The 25755-nt window shown below is 43.4% G+C and overlaps 1 protein-coding gene across 1 annotated transcript in view; it reads right to left on the bottom strand.

Annotated features, from left to right (window-relative positions):
- The window catches only part of LOC130282672 (72 kDa type IV collagenase-like), a 150676-nt gene that overhangs the window by 38577 nt on the left and 86344 nt on the right, over window positions 1-25755 (bottom strand). The window contains exon 7 of the mRNA XM_056531161.1: window positions 8657-8744. Within this exon, the coding sequence (XP_056387136.1) occupies window positions 8657-8744 (88 nt within the window). The remainder of the gene's footprint in view (window positions 1-8656; window positions 8745-25755) is intronic.

Genomic DNA, 25755 nt, shown 5'->3' with positions numbered 1-25755 from the left:
TTGTAGTTATGCAACAGCTGGAGGCATACTACTTTGGCTGGGGATTGTATTTATGCAACAGCTGGAGACACACTGGTTTGCTACTTAACTCAGTGTTTCACAACCAGTGTGCCTCACGCTGTTGCAAAACTACAACTCTCAGCAGTCACCGACAGCCAACGGGCATGCTGGGAGTTGTAGTTATGCAACCAGCAGATGCACCACTACAACTCCAAGCATGCAATTTAGCTGATTGTGCAAGCTGGGAGTTGTAGTTATACAACAGCTGAAGGTACACTTTTCCATAGAAAAAATGTGCCTCCAGCTGTTGCAAAACTATAAGTCCCAGCATGCCCATAAGGGAATGCTGGGAGTTGTGGTGGTCTGCCTCCTGCTGTTGCATAACTACAGCTCCCAGCATGCCCTTTTTGCATGCTGGGAGCTGTTGCTAAGCAACAGCAGGAGGCTGTCACTCACCTCCAACTGCAGATCCACGCCGCCTCCGCCATCGCTCCTGGGGCCCTGATCCCAACAGGGACGCTGGGGATCGGGTTCCCCTGCTCCCGGGGTCTTCTTCCCGCACCCGCTCACGTCCTCCGGAAGAGGGGCAGAGCGGGTTGCGGGAGTGACACCCGCAGCAGGCGCCCTGATTGGTCGGCCGGGAAACCGGCCGACGAACCAGGGCGATCGTGAGGTGGCACCAGTGCCACCTCACCCCTGCTGGCTATGGCTGTTCGGGGCCGTCAGAGATGGCCCCGATCAGCCAGTAATTCCGGGTCACCGGGTCACTGGAGACCCGATTGACCCGGAATCTGCCGCAGATCGCTGGACTGAATTGTCCAGCGATCTGCGGCCATCGCCGACATGGGGGGACATAATGACCCCCCTGGGCGATATGCCGGGATGCCTGCTGAACGATTTCAGCAGGCATCCGGCACCGGCTCCGCTCCAGCTAGCGGCTGGGGCCGGAAATGTGCAGGGCGTATCCATACGCCCTGTGTCCTTAAGGACTTGGAAACAGGGGCGCATGGATACGCCCTGTGTCCTTAAGGGGTTAATATATTAAAATGATAGTTGATGCCTCCAAATATTCACCACCGCAGGGCTTTTGCGGTTATTGGCGAATATCAGAGCTATTAATAAAAATGTTAACAATTGTTCACAACAATATGAGGATTAGTGTTGCTCACGAATATTCGCAATTCGAATATTATTCGCGAATATAGCGCTATATATTCGTAATTACGAATATTGGTTTTTTTTTTGTTTTTTTTTTCACAGTACACATCACAGTGATCACCCCTCTCTGCTTCCAGCTTGTGTGGTGTAAAGAAGGCTGTAATACTACTGTGTGAAACTGGCGTGCTAATTTTCGCATATGCAAATTTTCACGTATGCTAATTTTGTATATGCTAATATTCACATATGTTAATTTTCGCATATGCGAAAATAAAACGAGAATATAACGAATATGCGAATATTCGCGAATATATGGCGAATATTCGTCCATATATTCACGAATTTTCGCGAATTCGAATATGGCCTATGCCGCTCAACACTAATGAGGATATATAATAATGGTTCACTTTTAAATAGATGTAAATATAATATTGAAGTTCTATAAATGCCACCAAAAAGTCCTGTAGAATAATAGACCCGTTCAGGAATAAAAGTCCTGCTGGGAGGGAAAATCCTGTTGGGATAAAAAGAATGTCTCCACTCCTAAACGCTGTAAATGGAAATAGAAATATAAGTTCCAAATTCCCAAATAGTCTGTGACTACTATATCACTCTGTGGGACGTATCACACTGTTTTTCTATTAGAATACAAAGTTTTTGTTTGGCACCGTGTGCCACTCACCGCCCTCGACCGATGTTTGCTGGGGTTTTCGATGTTGCGCTCCGGGAAGGTGACTCCTTTGACCGGGAGCGGCGACACCCGTGTGTCGGGGTCAAGCCACTTCTCCGTTAGGCAGATGGTATCGCCTTCGGCTCATGTGTTTGCCGGCGCTGCTCTCTCCACACGTGTGCCGGCACCATCCGCTGGCATGTGACGTGTAACGGTCAGCTGGTTGCAGATCAGCTGACCTAAGAGGCAGTGTCCCGGTCTGGTTGTTAGGAGTCCCGATGAATCCCGGAGTTTAGAACACCCAGGTGTCGGACGGAAGGTAGGAAAATTCTGAGATGAATAGCAAGGTCTGCTGGAGTGTGTTTAAGTCCTTCAGGGATGCAATGGATGTAATACTGATAGGGAGAACACTCTTTCCCATATGTAGAGTAGTCCAATAAATGTTCAAGTCCAAATTGAAGCAATTGGTAAAAGACGTAAGTGAACCGCACATCCCTGTGAACACGTAGTAATATTAGACTAAAATTGAGTGTCATACTATTAGTTAGCACAAGTTTCCACGTATCCATCACATACTTCTCTCGAGTAATGAGTTACTGAGGAGGGAGTTGTTGTTTTGCAACAGCTGGAGGCTCCGTTTTGGAAACACTGCCGTACGATATGTTTTTCATTTTTATTAGGGGCGGACAGTTTAAGGGGTGTATATGTAGTGTTTTACCCTTTATGTTGTGTTAGTGTAGTGTAGTGTTTTTAGGGTACCTTCGCACTTGCGGGTTACGGTGAGCTTCCCGCTAGGAGCTTGCGCTGCAGTGAAAAATTTGCCATAGCTCAAACTTGAAGCAGGAAACTCACTGTAAACTCACCAGGGTGAATGTACATTCACATGGGGGGGGGGGGGGGGGGGGCGGCAAACCTCCAGTTGTTTCAAAACTACAACTCCCAGCATGTACTGACAGCTGACAGACCGTGTATGCTGAAAGTTGTACTTTTGCAACAGCTGGAGGCACACTGGTTGGAAAACCTTCAGTTAAGTTCTGTTACCTAACTCAGTATTTTCCAACAAGTGTGCCTCTAGCTGTTGCAAAACTACAACTCCCAGCATGTACTGATTGCCAAAGGGCATGCTGGGAGGTGTAGTTATGCAACAGCTGGATGTATGCAACTACAACTCCTAGCATGTTGGCTGTTTGGGCATGCTGGGATTTGCAGTTTTGCAACATCTGGAGGGCTATAGTCTTGGACAACCCCAATCCCCCTTATTTTACGGTCCCCGGTAGACCCGCATGACCCGGAATTGCGCAAATTGTGAATTCACACCGGCGATTTGCGGCGATCGGGTTTGATGACTACCCCTGGGCATTTGCCCGGGGTGCCTGCTGATCAATATCAGTAGTTACCCCGGTCCGGTCCCCGTCCAAGACGTGGTGGGGACCGAAATTCCCATGGACGTACTTGTTCGTCATGCGTTCTTAACTACCAGGGTCCCATGACGTACCGGTACGACATGGGTCCTTAACAGGTTAAGGGGGTAATTTGTGAAATCTTCTGGGTACGAATAAACCCTATCTGCAAGGGTTCCACCTCATGCACAAGTTGGTTATTACAGTCAGGAAAAGAATCAAGCAAAAGAGGAAGATTAGAGGAAGATGAACACTCCCGTTTGCACTCACATAGACGTCTATCTAAATGGACAGCTAACGTCATGGCTTGGTTAAGGGTGTCAGAAGAGGGGTTAGTCCCCAGCATGTCGTTTAAGGTGTCGGATAATCCCAGTCTAAACTGACAAACCAAAGCTGGGATGTTCCACTGAGAAGCCCCACACCACTTTCTAAAGTCTGCACAATACTCCTCAACGGGTCTTTGACCCTGCTTTAATGTACACAGCTGAGATTCAGCATATGCAGCACGGTCTGGTTCTGCGTACAAGAGCCCCAATCCGGCAAATAGTGAATCCACGGAGCTCAGCTCAGGGGCATTTGGACCAAGGGAAAATACCCATTCCTCGGGACCCCTTTGCAAAAGAGACATAATAATTCTTACTCTCTGGGCCTCAGTGGCAGAAGATTAAGGTCTCAGAGGAAAGTATAACTTACAACTTTCACAGAAGGTCTTCCAACTCCTAGATTCTATCTAACAAACTCTGGATTAACTGCTCTGATCTTGCAATCTCTGAGTCAAGCTCTGAACTGATGCTGACTGAGACAGACAAGGCAAATGCAGGTGTGTGGGGCGGCCTGCAAAAATGTCACGTATGGGCAGAGAAGAGTGAAACCCTGAACTCACCCACTCTCACTTGCCCTGCCTACTTGCATACCCGCCCTCAACGACGGGTCCACAACCACGGTGACAGTCCATGTCTGAATAAGTGCAGGGAGTAAAACGTCAGCAAAATAAACTTACAATACAGACGAAGGCTGTAAGGATACACACACACTAACAGAAATAATAACTAAACATACACACACAATATGTCATAGTCCACAAGCCAAGTCAGTACCAAAAGATAACAGAAAAGCCAAATCGCAGAAACAGGAGAGGAGTCCGAGAGTGGAGCCAATGGGTCAAATATGCCAGAAATACAAGATACAGTACAAACGCTAGCTAGGAGCATGAGCTGTTTCGCAGTAAGGGCATGGATGACAACTTAGGGTTTAAAAGCATACCCATCAGATGCAACAATTTTTTAAATTTTTTTTATATATCACTCCTGATCCTGGCCATGAACATCTAATTTTTATATGTCATGCACCTTTAGTTTTTTATTACACTTTTAATTTAGCTCAATAGTCTGAATTCCTCTCAAAGGGAGGGGGTGTGGCTTCACTGTGCAGGTCTCCGCCCCCTCCCTCAGTATGCTGTCTGCTCACATCTCCACTAGCATTAGCAAAACTACAACTCCCAGCTTGTCCTCACTGACAGTAGCAGGACACAAGCTGACTGTGGGGGGATTTTTCCTCCAGTTGTGAGCCCTGCGCTCACAGCTGTCAATCAAGGAAGTGGGTCCATGACATAGGTGATGATGCATGGACACAGCAGGACTAATATGTGTCCAAGCAGACAGGGGGGTGCAGTTGTTTGCCTGTCTTTTTCAGTATGAAATACTGAAACATTTCTAATGAAAGCAATTGCAAAACCTATTGGTTTTGCATGCTTTAAAACATATCAAAAGTTTTTGTATCTGACAGTGCCCCTTTAAATAGGGAGTTAAGCAGGTGAAACGCTAACGAGGTCAGCTGACCATCCAGAGAACAGGGAGGTTTCACAGTAACCAGAACAACAAAAGACCTCAGTGCAGATTAACAGGTTCTCACACATGCTTCACAGTTGGGATGGTGTTCTTGGGGTTGTGCTTATCCTTCTTCCTCCAAACACGGCGATTTTTGTTTCATTAAACCACATGACCTTCTCCCATTCCTCCTCTGGATCATCCAGATGGTCATTGGCAAACCTTAGATGGGCCTGGATATGTGCTTGCTTGAGCAGGGAAACCTTGTGTGCACTGCAGGATTTTAATCAATGAGGTGTAGTGTGTTACTAATGGTTTTCTTGAAGACTGTGGACCCAGCTCTCTTCAGGTCATTGACCAGGTCCTTACGTGTAGTTTTGGGCTGATTCCTCACCTTCCTTATGATCATTGAGGCCCCACGAGGTGTGATCTTGCATGGAGCCCCAGACCAAGGGAGATTGACCATCATCTTGAACTTCTTCCATTTTCCAATAATTGCGGAAACAGTTGATGCCTCTTCACCAACATGCTTTCCTATTGTCCTGTAGCCCATCCCAGCCTAGAGCAGGTCTACAATTTTTTCCCTGATGTCCTTACACAGCTCTCTGGTCTTGCCCATTGTGGAGAGGTTGGAATCTGTTTGAGTGTGTGGACAGTTATCTTCTACACAGGTAATGAGTTCAAACAGATGTAGTTAATACAGGTAATGTGTGGAGAACAGTAGGGCTTCTTAAAGAAAAAATAACAGGTCTGTGAGAGACAGAATTCTTACTGGTTGGTAGGTGATCAAATACTTATCTCATGCAATAAAATGCAAATTAACTTTTTAAAAACCATACAATGTGATTTTGGGGATTTTTATTTTAGATTCTGTCTCTCAGTTGAAGAGTGCCCATGATAAAAATGACAGATCTCTACATGCTATAAGTAGGAAAACCTGCAAAACCGGCAGTGTATAAAATACTTGTTCTTCCCACTGTATGTGCAAACAGATTAGGTAGGGTTATAGATCAACTGGTCAGTTCAGATGCGGAAAGAAGGTGCCCCATCTGTCCTGTCTGTAAATGCCCCTAAGACATTCAACAAGGTAGGGTGGTAATACCCTTGGTTAACACTAAATAAATTTGAATTGGAAAGTTATATTAAGCTTCTATATGACCAACCAGAAGGTACCCCATCTAATTTTTTCAATCTTAGCAGAGGCACCAGACAGGGATGTCCCTTATCTGCATTGTTATTATTTGCTTTATATATAGAACCTAAATCAGTCTGGGATCAGGAGCAGGTAGATTTAGATATTTTTGGGGTGGAAAAAAGTAGAAATAAGACACTGCTTCATGTAGATGACATCCTCCTATTATTTTGGACCCCTGAAAAAATTATAATGATCTATTTAGAAATTTTTTCTAGAATCTCTGGGTAAGAGATTAATTGGGGTTATCAATAGATGAATAAATCAATACTCCTATAGGTAGTATTAAGAGCCTTAAAAAAGCTTAACATTTTGTTTTCCTGGGTGTTAAAATATCAGCGTATCCTAGAAAAACTCAGAAAAAGAATATGGGACCCTTCATGCTTAAAGGGGTACTCCGCCCCTAGACTTATTATCCCCTATCCAAAAGATAGGGGATAAGATGTCAGATCGCCGGGGTCCCGCTGCTGGGGTTGCGGCACCCCGCTATCTCGGTTGCGGCACCCCGCTATCATTACTGCACAGAGCAGACTCACTCCGTGTGTAATGACGGGCAATACAGGGGCCGGAGCATCATTACGTAACGGCCCGCCCCTCAATACAAGTCTATGGGAGGGGGCATGGTGGCCATCACCCCCTCCCATAGACTTGCATTAAGGGGACGGGTCGTGAGATCACGAGGGGCGGAGCCGTGACATCACGATGCTCCGGCCCCTGTATCGCTGGTCATTACGCACGGAGCGAGTCTACTCTGTGCAGTAATGATAGCGGGGGTGCCACAGCCGAGATCCCGGGGGGTCCCCATTAGCGGAACCCTGGCGATCTGACATCTTATCCCCTATCCTTTGGATAGGGGATAAGATGTCTAGGGGCGGAGTACCTCTTTAACTTAAAACGCAGGATTCCATTATAGACTAAATTACCAATATCTATGGCAGACAGAATCTACCATAATTAAAATGGTGGTACTTTCACAGATCTTATTTCTGTTTAATGTATCACTAATATTAATAAAACATATATTTCCAATGTAACTAATATTTCCTAGTTTGCTTGCTCTCCTTAAGATATTAGCTCTATCGTACCATGAAAAAAGGTTCACCGAAACTGATCTTGGGTTTTGTGAAAATGCGCTATGTGGCGTGATTTAAGGATTATACTTTTGCAGTAGTAACAAATGTATCAAATACGATTTTCGCATATAAAGTTGCACACCCCTCAAAAACATCTCAAATCTACACCAGCCCAAACCTGGCTTACAAAACTGCCTTTGGAGAGCATTTTCCAAAAACAGGGTACATAGTTGCAGAGGAGTAATTTCTCAACTTTTACCTATGTGCACCAAATTTATCTATGCGCTGTTATGATAAATAAGTCCCAGAAAAGCAAACCAAAGTGAAAAAAATAAGAAGCTTCGCAACACATTTTCAAAAAACACAAGTCTCCCCAGAGTATTTCTACCTGTGAAACACAAGAGATGTATGCCTACTGGTCTGATTAGCTCAGGTGACAGCGATGCTGCTGCATCTGTATGCTTGAGAAAAAAATCTTTCAGAGAAGGGACACAGTCAGGTGGTTATGTACCTGTTCGGTATTCTGCCATGTGGAATTTTTTTTCTACCTTACCAGATGCAGAAAATGTGGCAATGTGCTGTCTGTGCATACATAAAGTAATTTTTTACAGTTTTTGCCTAGTTATCCTGTTGTAGTACACCTTAATTCCTAATTGATCAAGTTGTTGGGGGTGCAGGCGCTCCTGTAACATCTTGTTGACATTACAGCCTTTAGTTGGCTATATGTAATTTTAACCATGGTTATGCTTTTAAATATGCCCTCCCAGACCTACAGCACCAAAATGTTCTTCCTCAACACAAACACATTTGTGACGTTCCAACATGGTTGAACTTAACATCACACATGTTGGACCGCCTGTACCGTCAGTGCAAAGGGGGACAGATTTCCTAACCAGCAGACAGACAATTTTTGAAGCCAGTGTGACTTCCAGTTGAGGTATTAGCAGGTAATAAAAGACATCTGTTGCATGCTTATGCCTTTTGAAAAGGCAACAAGATTTGTCAGTAAGGACAACGGTGGAATTGGTGATATTAATCTGCTGATATTTCTTGTGGTCCAAACGCTCATGGTAATGATTGAGGAAGGTTGATATCTGGCTAGTTCCCCTATGGATGTTCTTCTTGATGAGGGATGAGGATGAGTTGGATGAGGAAGTGGGACTGAAGGAGGATTTCATACCTCCACATGTATTTAACAATGCCATCTGCCAATAAACAGGAATACTTTATGAACCTTTATTTTGGTGTTTAAAAGCATATAAAATCCACTAGCACAGTGTGTTTTTAAATAAGCTGTTAGTTAACTTTTGAAAAGTTCACTCAACTCTGCTTCTTACCTTTCAGATGGTAGGAAGGTTTTAGATTTTTTGCCTTCTATATTTTCATACAAAGAGTCAGGTGAATTACCTCCATCTGGGCTTTTGCCTGAAAATAAACAAATAAAGTTTTTGTGAAAAAAAACTTGGTGAAAAACTGGCTAGGAGGGAAGGTGAAATGGCAAAAGAACCATTACTCTCCCAGTCCCACCAGTATTTGTTTACTATGCTGTGGCAATGTACCCACATGACCACTGCAGGCAATCACTGGCGCAGTGGTGTATTACAGACTGCTGTGACTCTATGAGGCTGCTGAGGCCATTGATTGGCTGCAGTGGTAACTAGGTACTAACTATAAGGGGTTTTACCTACAAGGGGTGGACTAACTAAGGGGATCCTACCTACAGCAGGCAAGCTAACTACAGGTGGCCCTTTCTACAGGGGGTATGCAATCTACAGGGTTCAAGCTAACTACAGGGGGTCATACATACAGGGTTCAAGCTAACTACAGGGAGTCCCACCTCTAGGAGAAAAACTAGAAGAACTGGGGGGTTCTACATACAGGGTGAAAACGACACCCTGACTGATCAACTCAAACCTTGAAAAGGATTTGCCTGTAGCAACATCATAGTAACATGATTTGTAGGACAAGCTTCCATTGAGTTTAACTTTAAATCCTACTGTGTTGATCCAGAGGAAGGCAAAAAAAAAAAAAAAATAACAGGGGCCTGATGCCATTTGCCCATTGAGGAATTTTTTTTTTAATTAAATACAGGTACCCAAGATGGACAAAGTACTCCTTATGTGGTCTCACTAATGATTTATACAGAGGCAAAACTTGTCCTTTACACGAGCTTCAATGCCTCTCTTGATACATCCCATGACTTTGTCTGCCTTGGCAGTTCCTGCCTGGCACTAATCACAAAAAATCAGTTTACTGTCCACCAGTATCCCCAGGTCCTTTTCGGTAGAAGTTTTATCTAATGTCTTATTATTTAGTACATAGTAGTGCATTTTGGATTTCTGGCCCAAGTGCATAGCTTTACATTTTTCCACATTAAATTTCATTTGCCATGTCTGTGCCAAAGCCTTCAGATTCCTCAGTTCCCTCTGTAATATTATGTTATGCTCCTAGTTTAGTGTCATCTGCAAAAAATATAATTTAACCTACTCTGTAATCCCTCTACAAGGTCATTTATAAACATACTGAAAAAAAGTGGACCCAGTACCACAGACAGCAGAGGGCCCCAGCCCCCCCCCCCCATCCTCAAATGGCAGCAGCTTCTTGAGGCCCCCCACATTAGGTAGCATAGTTTCCTCACATTAGGTAGCATAGCTTCCCCACATTAGGTAGCAGTTTCACCACATTAGCTAGCATAGATCCCCACATTAGGTAGCAGTTTCCCCACATTAGGTAGCATAGATTATGCACATTAGGTAGCAGTTTACCCACATACATTTTACCCACATACACATCTCTCCGGGTGTTTCTCCTGCCTCTGCCGCTCTGCTCTGGCGCGCGTGCTGGAGTGTTAAGATTTAAAGGGCCAGTACGCTCATTAGTGTAATCCACCTGTGGCTCATTTACAAATTCCTCCACCCTCCTCAGTTCCCTGCCGGATCTTTGTTGCCTTGTCCCTTTGAGAAAGCGTTCCTCTGTATTGCCTTGCTGTGTATCAGATCTCTTGCTCTTTTGACTTGACCTTGCTCCTCTGCTGCCTGCCCACTGAACTCCTGCTTTGCTTTGACTACACTACTGTGCCTCCTGCCGAGACCTTCTGCTATCCAGACTACGAGTTGCCTTATCCCTCCTGTGCCTCGCATCTCCTCAGCCGCCTGTGTGGTCGAGCCGTGCCAGGGGAAGCGACCTGGGTGCCGCCTACAGCAGCAAGTTCATCCCGCTTTGCGGAATGCTCTCTTGAAAACCAGCAGCACCTTAGACTCAGCTCCCTGGTACGGTCCGAGTCATCTGCTATACAGGTCCAGCGGATCCACATCCACCAGGGTTCCTGTCTTCAGAAACGTGAGTGTTACAGTAAGATCCGGCCATGGATCCTGCTGAGGTACCCCTGGCTGAAGTCGCGGATCTTCCCTCCGTTGTGGTACGTTAGTCGCAGCATTTGGCCCGACAGGCGCAGCAATTTTCTCAACTTCAGCCATGATGCAACAGCTTTTGGCCTTGCAACAGCAGCAGGTACCACAATCTGGCCCTCTCCCACCTCCGGCTCCTGCAGTGTCTTCTGGCTCCCAGCTGCACCTGCCTTTGCCTTCCAAGTATGATGGGGATTCCAATTCATGCACAGGCTTTGTTACACAGTGCTCCATGCACTTGGAGCTCATGTCTGAACATGTCTGACGGAACGTAGTAAGGTGACCTTAGTCTAGTGACCTTGGCAGAATTTTGCAGTGTCTTTGAGGAACCTCTTCAGCTGAGATGGCGTTGCTGAACCTCTGTCAAGGGAATTATACCGTTGGTTACTAGGCGGGATCCATGTGCCCACTAGCGGGATCCATGTGCCCACTAGCGGTGTCACAAGAATGCCTCCCGCGAGCGCGATCGCTACCATCACAACTAGCGGGGTCCCTGTGCCCAGTAGCGGTGTCACAAGAATGCAGAGCACGACTCTGTTCCCCGTCCCTGTCAGCTCTCAGGGTACGGGAACAGATTTAAAAGCCTCGCGTGCAGCTACCGTAGTACTGCGCAGGCACAGCACTACGCAAATAGCGTAGGGGTAATGTGGGCAGCGCTAGGAGCCTAGCGTTAGTCCTACGCTATTTGCGTAGTACTGCGCAGGTTTTTAAATCTGTTCCCGTACCCTGAGAGCTGACAGGGACTAGCAGTGTCACAAGAATGCCGAGTGCGGCTCTGTTCCCCGTCCCTGTCAGCTCTCAGTGTACAGTACGGGAACAGATTTAAAAGCCTCGCGCGCAGCTAACATAGTTACATAGTTACATAGTTAGTATGGTTGAAAAAAGACATCAAGGTGCCTGGTGAATAAAGACATGCCGCGCAGACATATCTCTTTACCAGGCCCCTCATATCAGCCATTGTAAGGAGCAGAATTATCAAACTTACAGCAGAAGAGGATAGCGCCACTGAAGGGGCAGGTAAGTAGTTTTTTTTTTTTTTAGTTTCTGTTTTTTAATCTTGGCAATAGGGGCTGTATTTATCTAAAGGGGCTGCTTCTTTTACTAGTTAACCCCTTAACGACGCAGGACGTATATTTACGTCCTGCGCCGGCTCCCGCGATATGAAGCGGGGTCGCGTTGCGACCCCGCATCACATCGCGTCGCGGCAATGTGCGGTATTAACCCTAAAGTGAAACTATCCCGGGCTAGTCAGTCGGGCTGTTCGGGACCGCCGCGTTGAAATCGCGGCATCCCGAACAGCTTACAGGACACCGGGAGGGCCCTTACCTGCCTCCTCGGTGTCCTATCGACGAATGACTGCTCCATGCCTGACATCCAGGCAGGAGCAGTCAAGTGCCGATAACACTGATCACAGGCGTGTTAATACACGCCAGTGATCAGCATGAGAGATCAGTGTGTGCAGTGTTATAGGTCCCTATGGGACCTATAACACTGCAAAAAAAAAAGTAAAAAAAAAGTGTTAATAAAGGTCATTTAACCCCTTCCCTAATAAAAGTTTGAATCACCCGCCCTTTCCCATAAAAATAATAAAACAGTGTAAATAAAATAAAAAATAAACATATGTGGTATTGCCGCGTGCGTAAATGTCAGAACTGTAAAAATATATCATTAATTAAACTGCACGGTCAATGGCGTACGCGCAAAAAAATTCCAAAGTCCTAAAAAGTGTATTTTTGGGCACTTTTTATACCATTAAAAAATGAATAAAAAGTGATCAAAAAGTCTGATCAAAACCAAAATCGTACCGATAAAACTTCAGATCACGGTGCAAAAAATGAGTCCTCATACCACCCTGTATGTAGAAAAATAAAAAGTTATAGGGGTCAGAAGATGACATTTTTAAACGTATAAATTTTCCTGCATGTAGTTATGATTTTTCCAGAAGTACAACAAAATCAAACCTATATAAGTAGGGTATCATTTTAACCGTATGGACCTACAGAATAATGATAAGGTGTCATTTTTACCGAAATATGCACTGTGTAGAAACGGAAGCCCCCAAAATTTACAAAATGGCGTTTTATTTTCGATATTGTCGCACAATGACTTTTTTTTCTGTTTCGCGGGACTAATGTCTAATGACTAATGTCACTGCAAAGTAGAATTGGTGACGCAAAAAATAAGCCATAATATGGATTTTTAGGTGGAAAATTTAAAGGGTTATGATTTTTAAAAGGTAAGGAGGAAAAAACGAAAGTGTAAAAACTGAAAAACCCTGAGTCCTTAAGGGGTTAAAAGGGGCTGCTCCTACTACTACTACTACCTTAACCCCTTAAGGACCAAGGGCGTACAGGTACGCCTTTGCTCCCTAGTACTTAAGGACCAAAGGCGTACCTGTACGCCCGTGGGAATTTCGGCGATAAGTACATGCTGGGAGTTGAAGTTTTGCAACAGCTGGAGGCACACTGGTTGGAAAATACTGAGTTAGGTAACAGAACCTAACTGAAGGTTTTCCAACCAGTGTGCCTCCAGCTGTTGCAAAAGTACAACTCCCAGCATGCACGGTCTGTCAGTACATGCTGGGAGTTGTAGTTTTGAAACAGCTGGAGGTTTGCCCCCCCATGTGAACGTACAGGGTACATTCACACTGGTGAGTTTACAGTAAGTTTTCTGCTTCAAGTTTGGGCTGTGGCAAATTTTTCACTGCAGCGCAAACTCCTAGCGGTAAATTCACTGTAAACCCGCCAGTGTGACTGTACCCTAAAAACACTACACTACACTAACACGTAATAAAGAGTAAAACACAACATATACACCCCCTTACACTGTCCCCCTAATAAAAAATAAAAAACGTATTGTACGGCAGTGTTTCCAAAACAGAGCCTCCAGCTGTTGCAAAACAACAACTCCCAGCATTTCCGGACAGCCACTGACTGTCCAGGCATGCTGGGAGTTTAGCAACAGCTGGAGGCACCCTGTTTGGGAATCACTGGCGTAGAATACCCCTATGTCCACCCCTGTGCAATCCCTAATTTAGTCCTCAAATGCGCATGGCGCCTCAAAATGCTCTGCGGACGCACAACAAGGCTCAGGAGTGAGAGCGCACCATGTACATTTGAGGCCTAAATTGGTGATTTGCACAGGGGTGGCTGATTTTACAGCGGTTCTGACATAAGTGCAAAACAATAAATACAGACATGTGACCCCATTTTGGAAACGACACCCCTCACGGAACGTAACAAGGGGTATAGTGAGCCTGAACACCCCACAGGTGTTTGACAAATTTTCATTAAAGTTGGATGGGAAAATGAAAAAAAAATGTTTTTCACTAAAATGCTGGTGTCACCCTAAATTTTTCATTTTCACAAGGGAAAATAAAAAAAAGCCCCCCAAAATTTTTAACCCAATTTCTTCTGAGTAAGAGCATACCCCATATGTGGATGTAAAGTGCTCTATGGGTGCACTACAATGCTCAGAAGAGAGGCCATTGGGATTTTGAAGAGAAAATTTGTCCGGAATTGAAGGCCACTTGTGTTTACAAAGCCCCCATGGTACCAGAACAATGGACCCCCCCCCCATATGTGACCCCATTTTGGAAACTACACCCCTCATGTAATGTAATAAGGGGCGCAGTGAGCATTTACGCCCCACAGGTGTCTGACGGATTTTTGGAACAGTGATCCGTGAAAATGAAAAATGTAATTTTCCATTTGCACAGCCCACTGTCCCAAAGATCTGTCAAACGCCAGTGGGGTGTAAATGCTCACTGCACCACTTATTAAATTCTGTGAGGGGTGTAGTTTCCAAAATGGGGTCACAAGTGGGGGGTCAACTGTTCTGGCACCACGGGGGGCTTTGTAAATGCACATGGCCCCTGACTACCATTCCAAACGAATTCTCTTTCCAAAAGCTCAATGGTGCTCCTCCTCTTCTGAGCATTGTAGTTCGCCCGTAGTGCACTTCAGGTCCACTTATGGGGTACCTCCATACTCAGAAGAGATGGGGTTACAAATTTTGGGGGGTATTTTCTGCTATTAACCCTTGCAAAATGTGAAATTTGGGGGGAAACACATTTTAGTGAAAAAAATATATATATTTTTTTACATATGCAAAAGTCGTGAAACCCGTGTGGGGTATTAAGGCTCACTTTATTCCTTGTTACGTTCCTCAAGGGGTCTAGTTTCCAAAATGGTATGCCATGTGTTTTTTTTTTTTGCTGTTCTGGCACCATAGGGGCTTCCTAAATGTGACATGCCCCCCGAGCAAAATTTGCTCTCAAAAAGTCAAATATCACTCCTTCTCTTCGGAGCATTGTAGTTCGCCCGTAATGCACTTCATGCCAACTTATGGGGTGCCTCCATACTCAGAAGAGATGGGGTTACAAATTTTGGGGGGTATTTTCTGCTATTAACCCTTGCAAAAATGCGAAATTTGGGGGGAAACACACATTTTAGTGAAATTTTTTTTAATTTTTTTTTACATATGCAAAAGTAGTGAAACACCTGTGGGGTATTAAGTCTCACTTTATTCCTTGTTACGTTCCCCAAGGGGTCTAGTTTCCAAAAGGGTATGCCATGTGGGTTATTTTTGCTGTTCTGGCACCATAGGGGCTTCCTAAATGCAACATGCCCCCCAAAAACCATTTCTGAAAAATGTACTCTCCAAAATCCCCTTGTCGCTCCTTCGCTTCTGAGCCCTCTACTGCGCCCGCCGAACACTTTACATAGACATATGAGGTATGTGCTTACTCAAGAGAAATTGGGCTACAAATATAAGTATACATTTTCTCCTTTTACCCCTTGTAAAAATTCAAAAATTGGGTTTACAAGAACATGCGAGTGTAAAAAATAAAGATTGTGAATTTTCTCCTTCACCTTGCTGCTATTCCTGTGAAACACCTAAAGGGTTAAAACACTTACTGATTGTCATTTTGAATACTTTGGGGGGTGTAGTTTTTATAATGGGGTCATTTGTGGGGTATTTCTAATGGGAAGACCCTTCAAATCCACTTCAAACCTGAACTGGTCTCTGAAAAAAAGCGAGGTTCAAAATTTTGTGAAAAATTGGAAAAGTGCTGCTGAACTTTGAAGCCCTCTGGTGTCTTCCAAAAGTAAAAACACGTCAATTTTATGATGCAAACATAAAGTAGACATATTGGAAATGTGAATAAAATAAAAAAATATTTTGAATATCCATTTTCCTTACAAGCAGAGAGCTTCAAAGTTAGAAAAATTCAAAATTTTCAAATTTTTCATCAAATTCTGGGATTTTTCACCAAGAAAGGATGCAAGTTACCACAAAATTTTACCACTATGTTAAAGTAGAATATGTCACGAAAAAACAATCTCAGAATCAGATTGATAACTAAAAGCATTCCAGAGTTATTAATGTTTAAAGTGACAATGGTCAGATGTGCAAAAAACGCTCTGGTCCTAAGGTGTAAAATGGCCTGGTCCTTAAAGGGTTAAAGGAGAAGTCTGATGCTCACAATAAAAAATAAACTAATCCCTAAATGCTCATACCTTTTGATAGAGCCCCCAATCGCGTGATTTGGTCCAGCCGTTCGCTTGCAACGCCGCTCTGAAGTTCCCGGTACTTCTGGGTTCTGGTCACATGTTTTTCAGCCTGAATGACTACATCTGCCACAATGCCCTGGTAGTATGTCCGGTCCTATTCTCCCTCCCTCTCCCTCCCTCTGCTCTTCTCTAGCGATAGGCATTTGCTGAGCTGAGCCTATGGCAGCTCAGCTCAGCGCATAAATAAATAAATTACTTGGGGAGGAAAAGCCGACTCCAGGCTGGGAGGCCGGCACAGCCTGCAGTGACTCATGGGAACGATGAGTCAGCAGGCTAAGATGGCGCCGAATCATGAAGAAAACGCGGTCGAGTGTCATCAAAGAACCTAGCTTCCGGCCGGATGGAAAAGCGAGGAGAAGTCCGGGAAGAAGACGATATGGATAACGTGAGTATATTCCAATGTAATATAACTTTGCTTCATGCTCCATTTCCCATTGCTCCATAAAAGGTTTGCGTCGGAGTACTCCTTTAAGGGGGCTGCTACTGCTACTACTACTACTACAATATAAAGTGGGCTGCTGCTGCTACTACTATCTAAATGGGGCTGTTACTGTTACTACCTAAAGGAGCTATTAGGAATTAAAGGGCTATTCCAGGAATAAAAAAAACAGTCCTTTTTTTCTTTCAAAGACCTCTCCCTGTTTGTGTCCAGTTTGAGTCTGGTTCTGCAGCTCAGTTCCATTGAACTGAATGGAGCCAAGTTGTAATACCACACCCAAAGTGGAGACAAGGAGGGCGCTGTTATGAAAAAAGGCAATTTTTTAATTTATTCATGGAATACCCCTTTACGGTCTATTCACACGTACAGTATTCTGCGCAGATTTGATGCGCAGGATTTTCTGCTGCAGATTTCGATGTAAACTGAATAACTGAACACAGCTTGAAATCCTGCACATAGAATCTGCACAGGATACTATACGTGTGAATAGACCAAGAAAGGGGCTGCCACTACTACCTAAATGGGCTGCTAATACTACCTTAAGGGGACTGGTACTACTACCTAAAGGAGGCTTCTGCTACTTCTACTACCTAAAGGGGCTTTGGTTATTGCTAAGACATAAAGGGAGCCTCTGCTACTAATGCCTAAAGGAAGCTGCTTCTACTACTAACTAAAGGGGGCTATTACTTCTACTATTACCTTAAGGGAGCTCCTGCTGCTACTAATACCTAAAGGGGCTGCCGCTTCATCTATCTAAAGGGGACTGTTTCTAATGCTATTACTACTGAGGTGTCCCGGTACAGGACCTCGTCTTGTCCCTGTTCTAAGTCCCCTCAGTTAGAGTCCCTCCATTCCACAGGGTTCTCCTGCAGGGCTTCCCCCCCCCCCCCTTGCTTATCAACTACACCTTCTAGAATGCATTATAAATGTATTGTGTGTATTTTCACTGTATGTATTAAGTTGTTCAAAGGTATAGGACCTTCTTGTGTCATGTGATACTGTCATGTGATGTACCCAGAGTTCTATGGGTTCAGGACCTACAGGCTTTTCAACCAATGGGATTAGTCCAGCCTCCTTAGTATATAAGGGGCTGTAGTTTCTAAATTCGCTCTCTTCTCTCTTGTCCCTGACACTCCAGCAAGCACACTCAGCATATCTCAATTCATCCTACCTTGGCCAAAGCCTAAGGAACCCGCAGCCACTACAAAACCGTGAGTTACCAAGCTCTATCTACAAATTCCTAGTGACTACTATTCAACTCAAATCCAATAATTAGTAGCACAGTGGCCTGCTCAAATCTCAAGACTACTAGCCCCAGCAAAGCCTGTGAGGAACCTGCATCCCGGTTACCTCAGGAGAAACTGTATATTTGTAAAGACTGTATGTTAATGGTAATATTTGCTATACATTGATCTACAATCTACCCATAGTATTAACAGACTTATACCAGCGACTATAATAATAGAGTATAATATAGTAATTGCCATAATGCGAAACTAGTCCCATTGAGGCATGCTCTTTATAATTTACTATATTTATCTTGCATAACCATGCAAATAGTTTATTTATTTACTAATTAGTTACTTATGTATACCTTCTCGATATGTTCTTGAGCTTTTTAGCTATTCTCTATATCCATTGAGTACATAGTGCTGCAATGTTATTATCAGGTCCGTTGAACTCATGTCAAAATACCCCTTTCATTTGTAACTTACTCGCTATCCCATCACTGAGCTTCACATCCAGACCGATGTGTAATCACATCGCGTCATTCAGCCCCCTCCTTGCTTCATGGAGGGGACAGCCAGGGAGTTATTAGGGAAACGCCGGCGTGCAGAGCGCGCGCCATACGGGTGAACGGGACCCGCTGACCTGCCATTGCAGGTCTGATAGGAACACTAGGATCCAGGCGACATGTGAGTAGGCTACTAAGCAACTCAACCCGGTGTCCGGTGGTCCTCATGTAACAGGTAATATAAAGCGGCAATTTGCTATTGCTACAGGTGCTTTCCCCAACACACTGAATGCTAATGAGCATCCCCTGTATATGTAAGTAGAACGCAGTATTAACACACATGGAAGCTGTCTATGAGATACCCGCTGGAAATTGTAATTTTCTTGTTTTTTCTCTGCAGGTGGAAATGCTCCTGAATCACGTCTTAAAGTGCGAACTGGGGTCTATGCATATTAAAACCAAATATATAGACCTAGTTGTGGTCTTAGTCATGCACGTTTATATACATGCAGTGTCAATTGGTCTGGACACCTGAATCCATTACATATAACATAATCGTTGAATTTGAGAATCCTTAATATATGTGTTTCTCTTGCGATATACCCATAAATATATAAGAATAATCTTTGCTTATATGATCTGTTTGTTCCCCTGAGGACGTCCACGGTTCACGTGATTTAGTATCGTGGTATAGAAACGTACGCTGGGACATAATAAATACATGATTCTGGGTATATTTGAATATACATTTTTATTCAATGTTTGAACCCATTGGATATATCTCGAGCTATATACAGGACTTTTTTGTCCTGAGGAACACTATATTGCATGACTACTGTATGAGATGGCGAATGGCCGTTGTGGTCGAGTTACAATATTTTAATTGCACCTTTTTGGTTGGATTCACTTTCTATATGGTGGTTTTTAGCATATACCAATAAAATTTAGTTTTAGGCACTTCCCTTTTTTTGGTTTGATTTAAATAGCCTGGAATTAAGATACAAATTTTGGTTGGCATATAACCCTATCTTATATGTAAAATTGTGTATTTAATACCTCTGGTATGGCAAGGTTTGTAACTTGGGCCTTTAATGTTAATGATTGGTTGAGTGAGGCTCAAGAGATATTTTCAGAAAATGTTTTTTCACAACCTAGACCTACTCCTTCATTGAGTTCGGCTTTCAGAGAATTGACGATTTGTCATAAACAATTCATCAGTACATTCTGGGAAGTTCATTGTTTCGAGAATTACTTGAAGCACCAGATCGTCCCAAGGGGATTATGAGTGCCCATTCTACTGGCCCAGCGTTTGCGAACACCACCGGTTCTCAAGCGCTGGGAAAAAACGGCCACTGATTGTTCTTTGAAATTTCTTTAAATTCTTTTGGATGAAGAAAAACAAAATCTGGTAACAGCAGAAGCAAAACTAAAAGAGCAGAAGGAATTGGTCCTGAGTTCGGCCCGAAGGAGATCTCTCTGCAAAACACAATTGAACGCTTCCAGTTCCAATTGAAGGAGCGGAAGCACGGTCAGTTTGTAAGAGATCTCCAGAAGTTCAGGGAGAATCGGGCATATACTGTATTAGAAACACAAAGAATACTGCAGCACTCCAAGGTATAGGTGAAAAAACTGTGAAGGTAGTTTTATGCCAGCAGCCGAAACGTTGCTCTGTGCACCTTGATGGAATAAAACTACCTTCACAGTTTTTTCACCTATACCTTGGAGTGCTGCAGTATTCTTTGTGTTTCTATGCCGTTTGGAGCCCTACGACCTTGGGTCCCCTGCTGATTTGCACCCAACTCTTCATGCAACCCGGTGTGCTGCTACCTTCTGTGTTTTCTCCATATACTGTATTAACTAGAAACCGACCGTATAGGGAGCCTGAGACGGAGGTCTCAACATCAGACACAGACCTCTCGGATACAGAAAGGCCACACACTTGGACAGAGAGGGGCCGACGTAACCCTAGAAGATATAGACCAATGCGCCTTGAACATTTTCCAGGCAGCATTAGGGTTGCACCTGTGAGGCCATGCACCTATATCAGCCAACTTGGGTGGGGCTTGTAGCCTCTCTCCCCCCTTCCATTGTATGTGTGCTTAGTCACGCTGGAGGGAACTGGGAGCAGGCTACATGTCAACCTAGTGCTGCTGTAATTGCCCACTGGCCCCTGGTTTTTGCTTATTACGCACAGGTAGGTTAGCGTTAGGTCCCGAGCCATCTGAGAAACCTTGGCGTTGGTGTGCGGGCTCTGGTGTGTCCTTAATATAAGGATACTCTGGCGAATGTCTCAATTTTAACATCAGTGTTGAGGGATTAGCCAATGTCATTGTATACATCTACCACAGTAGTGCACCTAAATGTCTGTATTGTAAGATATAGACCAAGAGGTCCCTATGGGTCTCGAGGCAGACAAAACCGTTACCCCTCTAATAATAGATCCAATTCATATCCACAACCTTCCTCCAACTCTAGACAAGATCCATATCAACAACCATGTGGCAGAGGCACTTCTTATGCACCCTCCTCCTCTCAACCTTTTTTAGGGGAGGGACAACGGGACGGCTATCAGTTACGCCGCCAGGAACCAATGAGATACCCGAAATAGACACTGGGGATAGTATACATATTATCAACCTCTCCTCTCATCAACTTGATGAAGTCCAACATCAGGTTTTAGGTAAGGGTTTGTCATTTGTTCCTACTGTACAGTTTGACCCCTTTATCTGGACAAAAGATCTGTGCCTCTTTACAAGAAAGCTTCTTTGGCACAAGTTCTTCAAGCTGAAGGAGAGGAGAGATGCACTTAATCAAGGAGTGACGGTAACTGACGTACAAGCAATACGAGACCTGGCAGATCTTTTGAAGGAAAATGAGGCACCAAGGGGAATTGGCCCCTTCACTGACTGCAAATTACGCAGTACATCTCTTCCACCTTTAGGAGATGTCTCCTGCATAGAGGTCTTTGAGGACCTGGTTGCCAGGGACCTTAAACTGATCCTGAAGATACATAAAGATAAAAAGAAGCTACCAAGGAGGCCAATTGTGGCCAGTATGGATTCCATCACCGGGGGGGGGGGGGGGGGGGGGGGTTTGTCTGATTATATAGATTTGCCTGCCTATTTAAAAGACACAGGACACCTATTGTCGTTATTGAAAGATACAAAGTGGGAGGGGAGCTACATCTGGGTGACACTGGATGTGGCTGCTCTTTATACGAACATCCCACACGACAAAGGTGTGGAAGCAGTAGACCTTTTTTTAAAAGAAGATCCATTAATGCCAGATAAACAAAAAAAGTTTATAAAGGATGCCCTAACATATACCTTAAAGCATAATTATTTCATATATGATGGCACATACTAAGTACAGGTTTGCGGCACAGCAATGGAGACGAAATTTGCCCCTTGCTACTCAAACCTGTAAGTAGGGCTTTTGAAACACTGATCCAAGATAAATGGGTCGTGTTTTACAAGAGGTTTATTGACGATATTATCATGATGTGGGACGTGACTGAGGAGTCAGTGCTTAATTTTATAGAGGAGCTTAACAATAAAGATTGGGGCCTCAAATTTGCATCCAATATGTCGGGAAAAAGCCATCTTTTTGGACCTCGCAATTATTGTCAGGGAAGGCTGTTTGCATACCAACACCCATTTTAAGGAGGTGGATGCAAACAGCTATCTAGAATATAATAGTTGCCATAAGAGGAGCTGGAAAAATAATATACCCTATGGACAGATGAAAAGAATTAGACTTAATTGTTCATCCGATACTGATTTTAATAGTCAGCTACGGATTTTACAATCTCGTTTCAAACAAAAGGGATATCCTCAACCTTTAATTAGGGGTGTGGAAGAACGGATCAAAGGATATACACAAACAGATTGCTTTCCAAGTAACGACAGAAAGAAGGGAAATCCAGAAAATTCTAATGAAGAAACTGATTTTAAAATAGCTTTTATTACAAGGTATAATAATTCATATACCGATATTAAATACATTTTAACGAGTCATTGGAAATTAATTAAGAGTGACCCAATTTTGGGAAAAATTATTCCAAATAGACCTAAATGTATTTTTAGAAGAAGCAAGACTCTAAAAAATATCCTTGCCCCCTCAATACCTAGAGTTCAAAAAACCAATAAAAATACAAATATAAAAATAGGAGTACGGGGGGTGGTGAAGGGGGTTTATAGATGCGGCATTGGGAGGTGCCAATGCTGCTCACATATTTGTAATAAGAGAATAGAAGTCCTTATTCCAGGGGAATCTAAACCGCACCTTATACAAGAATTTTTAAATTGCTGTAGCAATTATATTGTTTATATGATTGAGTGTTCCTGTGGCCTCAAATATATAGGGAGGACCATTAATAGTTTATGCATCAGGATCAATAAACATAGATCCAACATTAAGAATGGTTATAATTTACATAGTGTGTCTAGACACTTTTTCACTCATCATAATAGTTATCCTAAATATATGGCAGTGACCCCTCTAGAAAGAATTAATAATCTGGATTTTAAAACCCTTTGTCATAAAGAAATGTTTTGTATATTTCGTATGAATTCATTATTCCCTCATGGGTTGAATGAAAGTCTGGAGCAGGTTTATTAGAAATATGATTATTTATAAAATTATATACCGTATGTATTTTTTATGAATTTTGTAATATTTATTATTAGGAATATGTTAGATAATGTTCATCTTTTAGTATATTACTGTGTTTTGTGAAGTTTTAATGTAATTTATGTGTTGCCAGGGTTCCGGCTGCAGGGTTTCTCTGGTTCCGGCATCTGGTTTTATCTTGCGTTCCATAGCCGACAGGAAGTGACGATGTGTGGAACGCAAAGCTCATCATGTGATCGGACGCCGACCGGAGGGAAATACTGAAAAAATAATATTTGGGGTAATCTACAGACCCCCTAATATCACTGAAGAGATAGAAGTTCGGCTTCATAAACAAATAGAGAGGGCCGCCCGGGCAGGTACAGTGGTAATAATGGGAGATTTTAACTATCCAGATATAGATTGGGGTCCGGGGTTGGCTAAAACTACAAAGGGGCGACAATTCCTAAATTTATTGCAGGATAATTTTATGGGCCAGTTTGTGGAGGACCCAACAAGAAGTGATGCCTTGTTGGATCTGATAATTTCCAACAACGCAGAGCTGGTTGGTAATGTAACTGTGCGGGAAAACCTTGGTAATAGCGACCACAATATAGTTACTTTTGACTTAAAATGTAGAAAACAAAGACAGGCGGGGAAGGCAAAAACATATAACTTTAAAAAGGCAAATTCCCCTGGGCTGAGGGCTGCACTACAGGACATAGACTGGGGGGAGGTGTTCTCAAATACTGATACAGAAGGTAAATGGGACATCTTTAAATCAACTCTAAATAACTATACATCTAAATATATACCAAAGGGGAACAAATATAAACGATTAAAAGTAAATCCTACATGGCTGACACATGATGTTAAAAGAGCAATAAACAACAAAAAAATAGCCTTCAAAAAATACAAATCTGATGGGTCAGCTATAACATTTAAACAGTACAAGGAGCTTAATAAAATCTGTAAAAATGTAATAAAAACAGCAAAAATTCTAAATGAGAGACAGGTGGCCAAAGAAAGCAAAACTAATCCTAAATATTTTTTTAGATATATAAATGCAAAAAAACCAAGGACAGAGCATGTAGAACCCCTTAATAATGATAATGGGGAGGTTGTCACAGGCGATCAAGAGAAGGCGGAGCTACTGAATGGGTTCTTTAGTTCTGTATACACTATGGAAGAAGGAGCTGACATTGGCCAGGTCAGTGCTGGTAACACATCATGTAATGTACTGAACTGGCTTAATGTAGAGATGGTACAAGGTAAGTTAAGTGATATAAATGTAAGCAAATCCCCAGGGCCGGATGGACTACACCCAAGAGTTCTTAGAGAGGTAAGTTCAGTAATATCTGTACCCCTGTTCATGATATTTAGAGATTCTCTGGTGTCTGGTATTGTGCCAAGGGACTGGTGCAAGGCGAATGTGGTGCCAATCTTCAAAAAGGGCTCTAGGTCTTCCCCAGGAAACTATAGACCGGTAAGTTTAACGTGCATTGTGGGTAAATTGTTTGAAGGACTTATAAGGGATTACATACAGGAATACATAGGGGATAATTGTATTATAAGTGATAGCCAGCATGGGTTTACTAAGGATAGAAGTTGTCAAACCAATCTAATTTGCTTTTATGAAGAGGTGAGTAGAAGCCTTGACAGAGGAATGGCTGTGGATATAGTGTTTCTGGATTTTGCTAAAGCGTTTGATACTGTCCCTCATAGACGTCTGACAGGTAAGTTAAGGTCTTTGGGTTTGGAAATTTTAGTTTGTAACTGGATTGAACACTGGCTCATGGATCGTACCCAGAGAGTGGTGGTCAATGATTCGTACTCTGATTGGTCCCCAGTTATTAGTGGTGTACCCCAAGGTTCAGTACTTGGCCCGCTGTTGTTTCATTTATTTATCAATGATATAGAGGATGGTATTAACGGCTCTGTTTCTATCTTTGCAGATGACACCAAGCTTTGTAGCACGGTACAGTCTATAGAGGATGTGCATAAGTTACAAGATGACTTGGATAGACTAAGTGTCTGGGCATCCACTTGGCAAATGAGGTTCAATGTGGATAAATGTAAAGTTATGCATCTGGGTACTAATAACCTGCATGCATCGTATGTCTTAGGGGGGATTAAACTGGCAGAGTCACTGGTAGAGAAGGATCTGGGTGTACTTGTAGATCACAGACTACAGAATAGCATGCAATGTCAGGCTGCTGCTTCCAAAGCCAGCAGGATATTGTCATGTATCAAAAGAGGCATGGACTCAAGGGACAGGGACATAATACTCCCCCTTTATAAAGCATTGGTACGGCCTCACCTGGAATATGCTGTTCAGTTTTGGGCACCTGTCCATAAAAGGGACACTGCGGAGTTGGAAAGGGTGCAGAGACGCGCGACTAAACTAATATGGGGCATGGAACATCTTAGCTATGAGGAGAGATTAAAGGAGTTACAATTGTTTAGTCTTGAGAAGAGACGTTTAAGGGGGGATATGATAAACGTATATAAGTATATTAATGGCCCATACAAAAAATATGGAGAAAAACTGTTCCAGGTTAAACCCCCCCAAAGGACGAGGGGGCACTCCCTCCGTCTGGAGAAGAAAAAGTTTAGTCTCAAGGGGCGACACGCCTTCTTTACCGTGAGGACTGTGAATTTATGGAAC

Source organism: Hyla sarda, chromosome 7, assembly GCF_029499605.1.
Source record: "Hyla sarda isolate aHylSar1 chromosome 7, aHylSar1.hap1, whole genome shotgun sequence".
In the NCBI taxonomy this organism is placed as follows: Eukaryota; Metazoa; Chordata; class Amphibia; order Anura; family Hylidae; genus Hyla; species Hyla sarda.
This window is presented reverse-complemented; position numbering and strand designations above follow the sequence as displayed.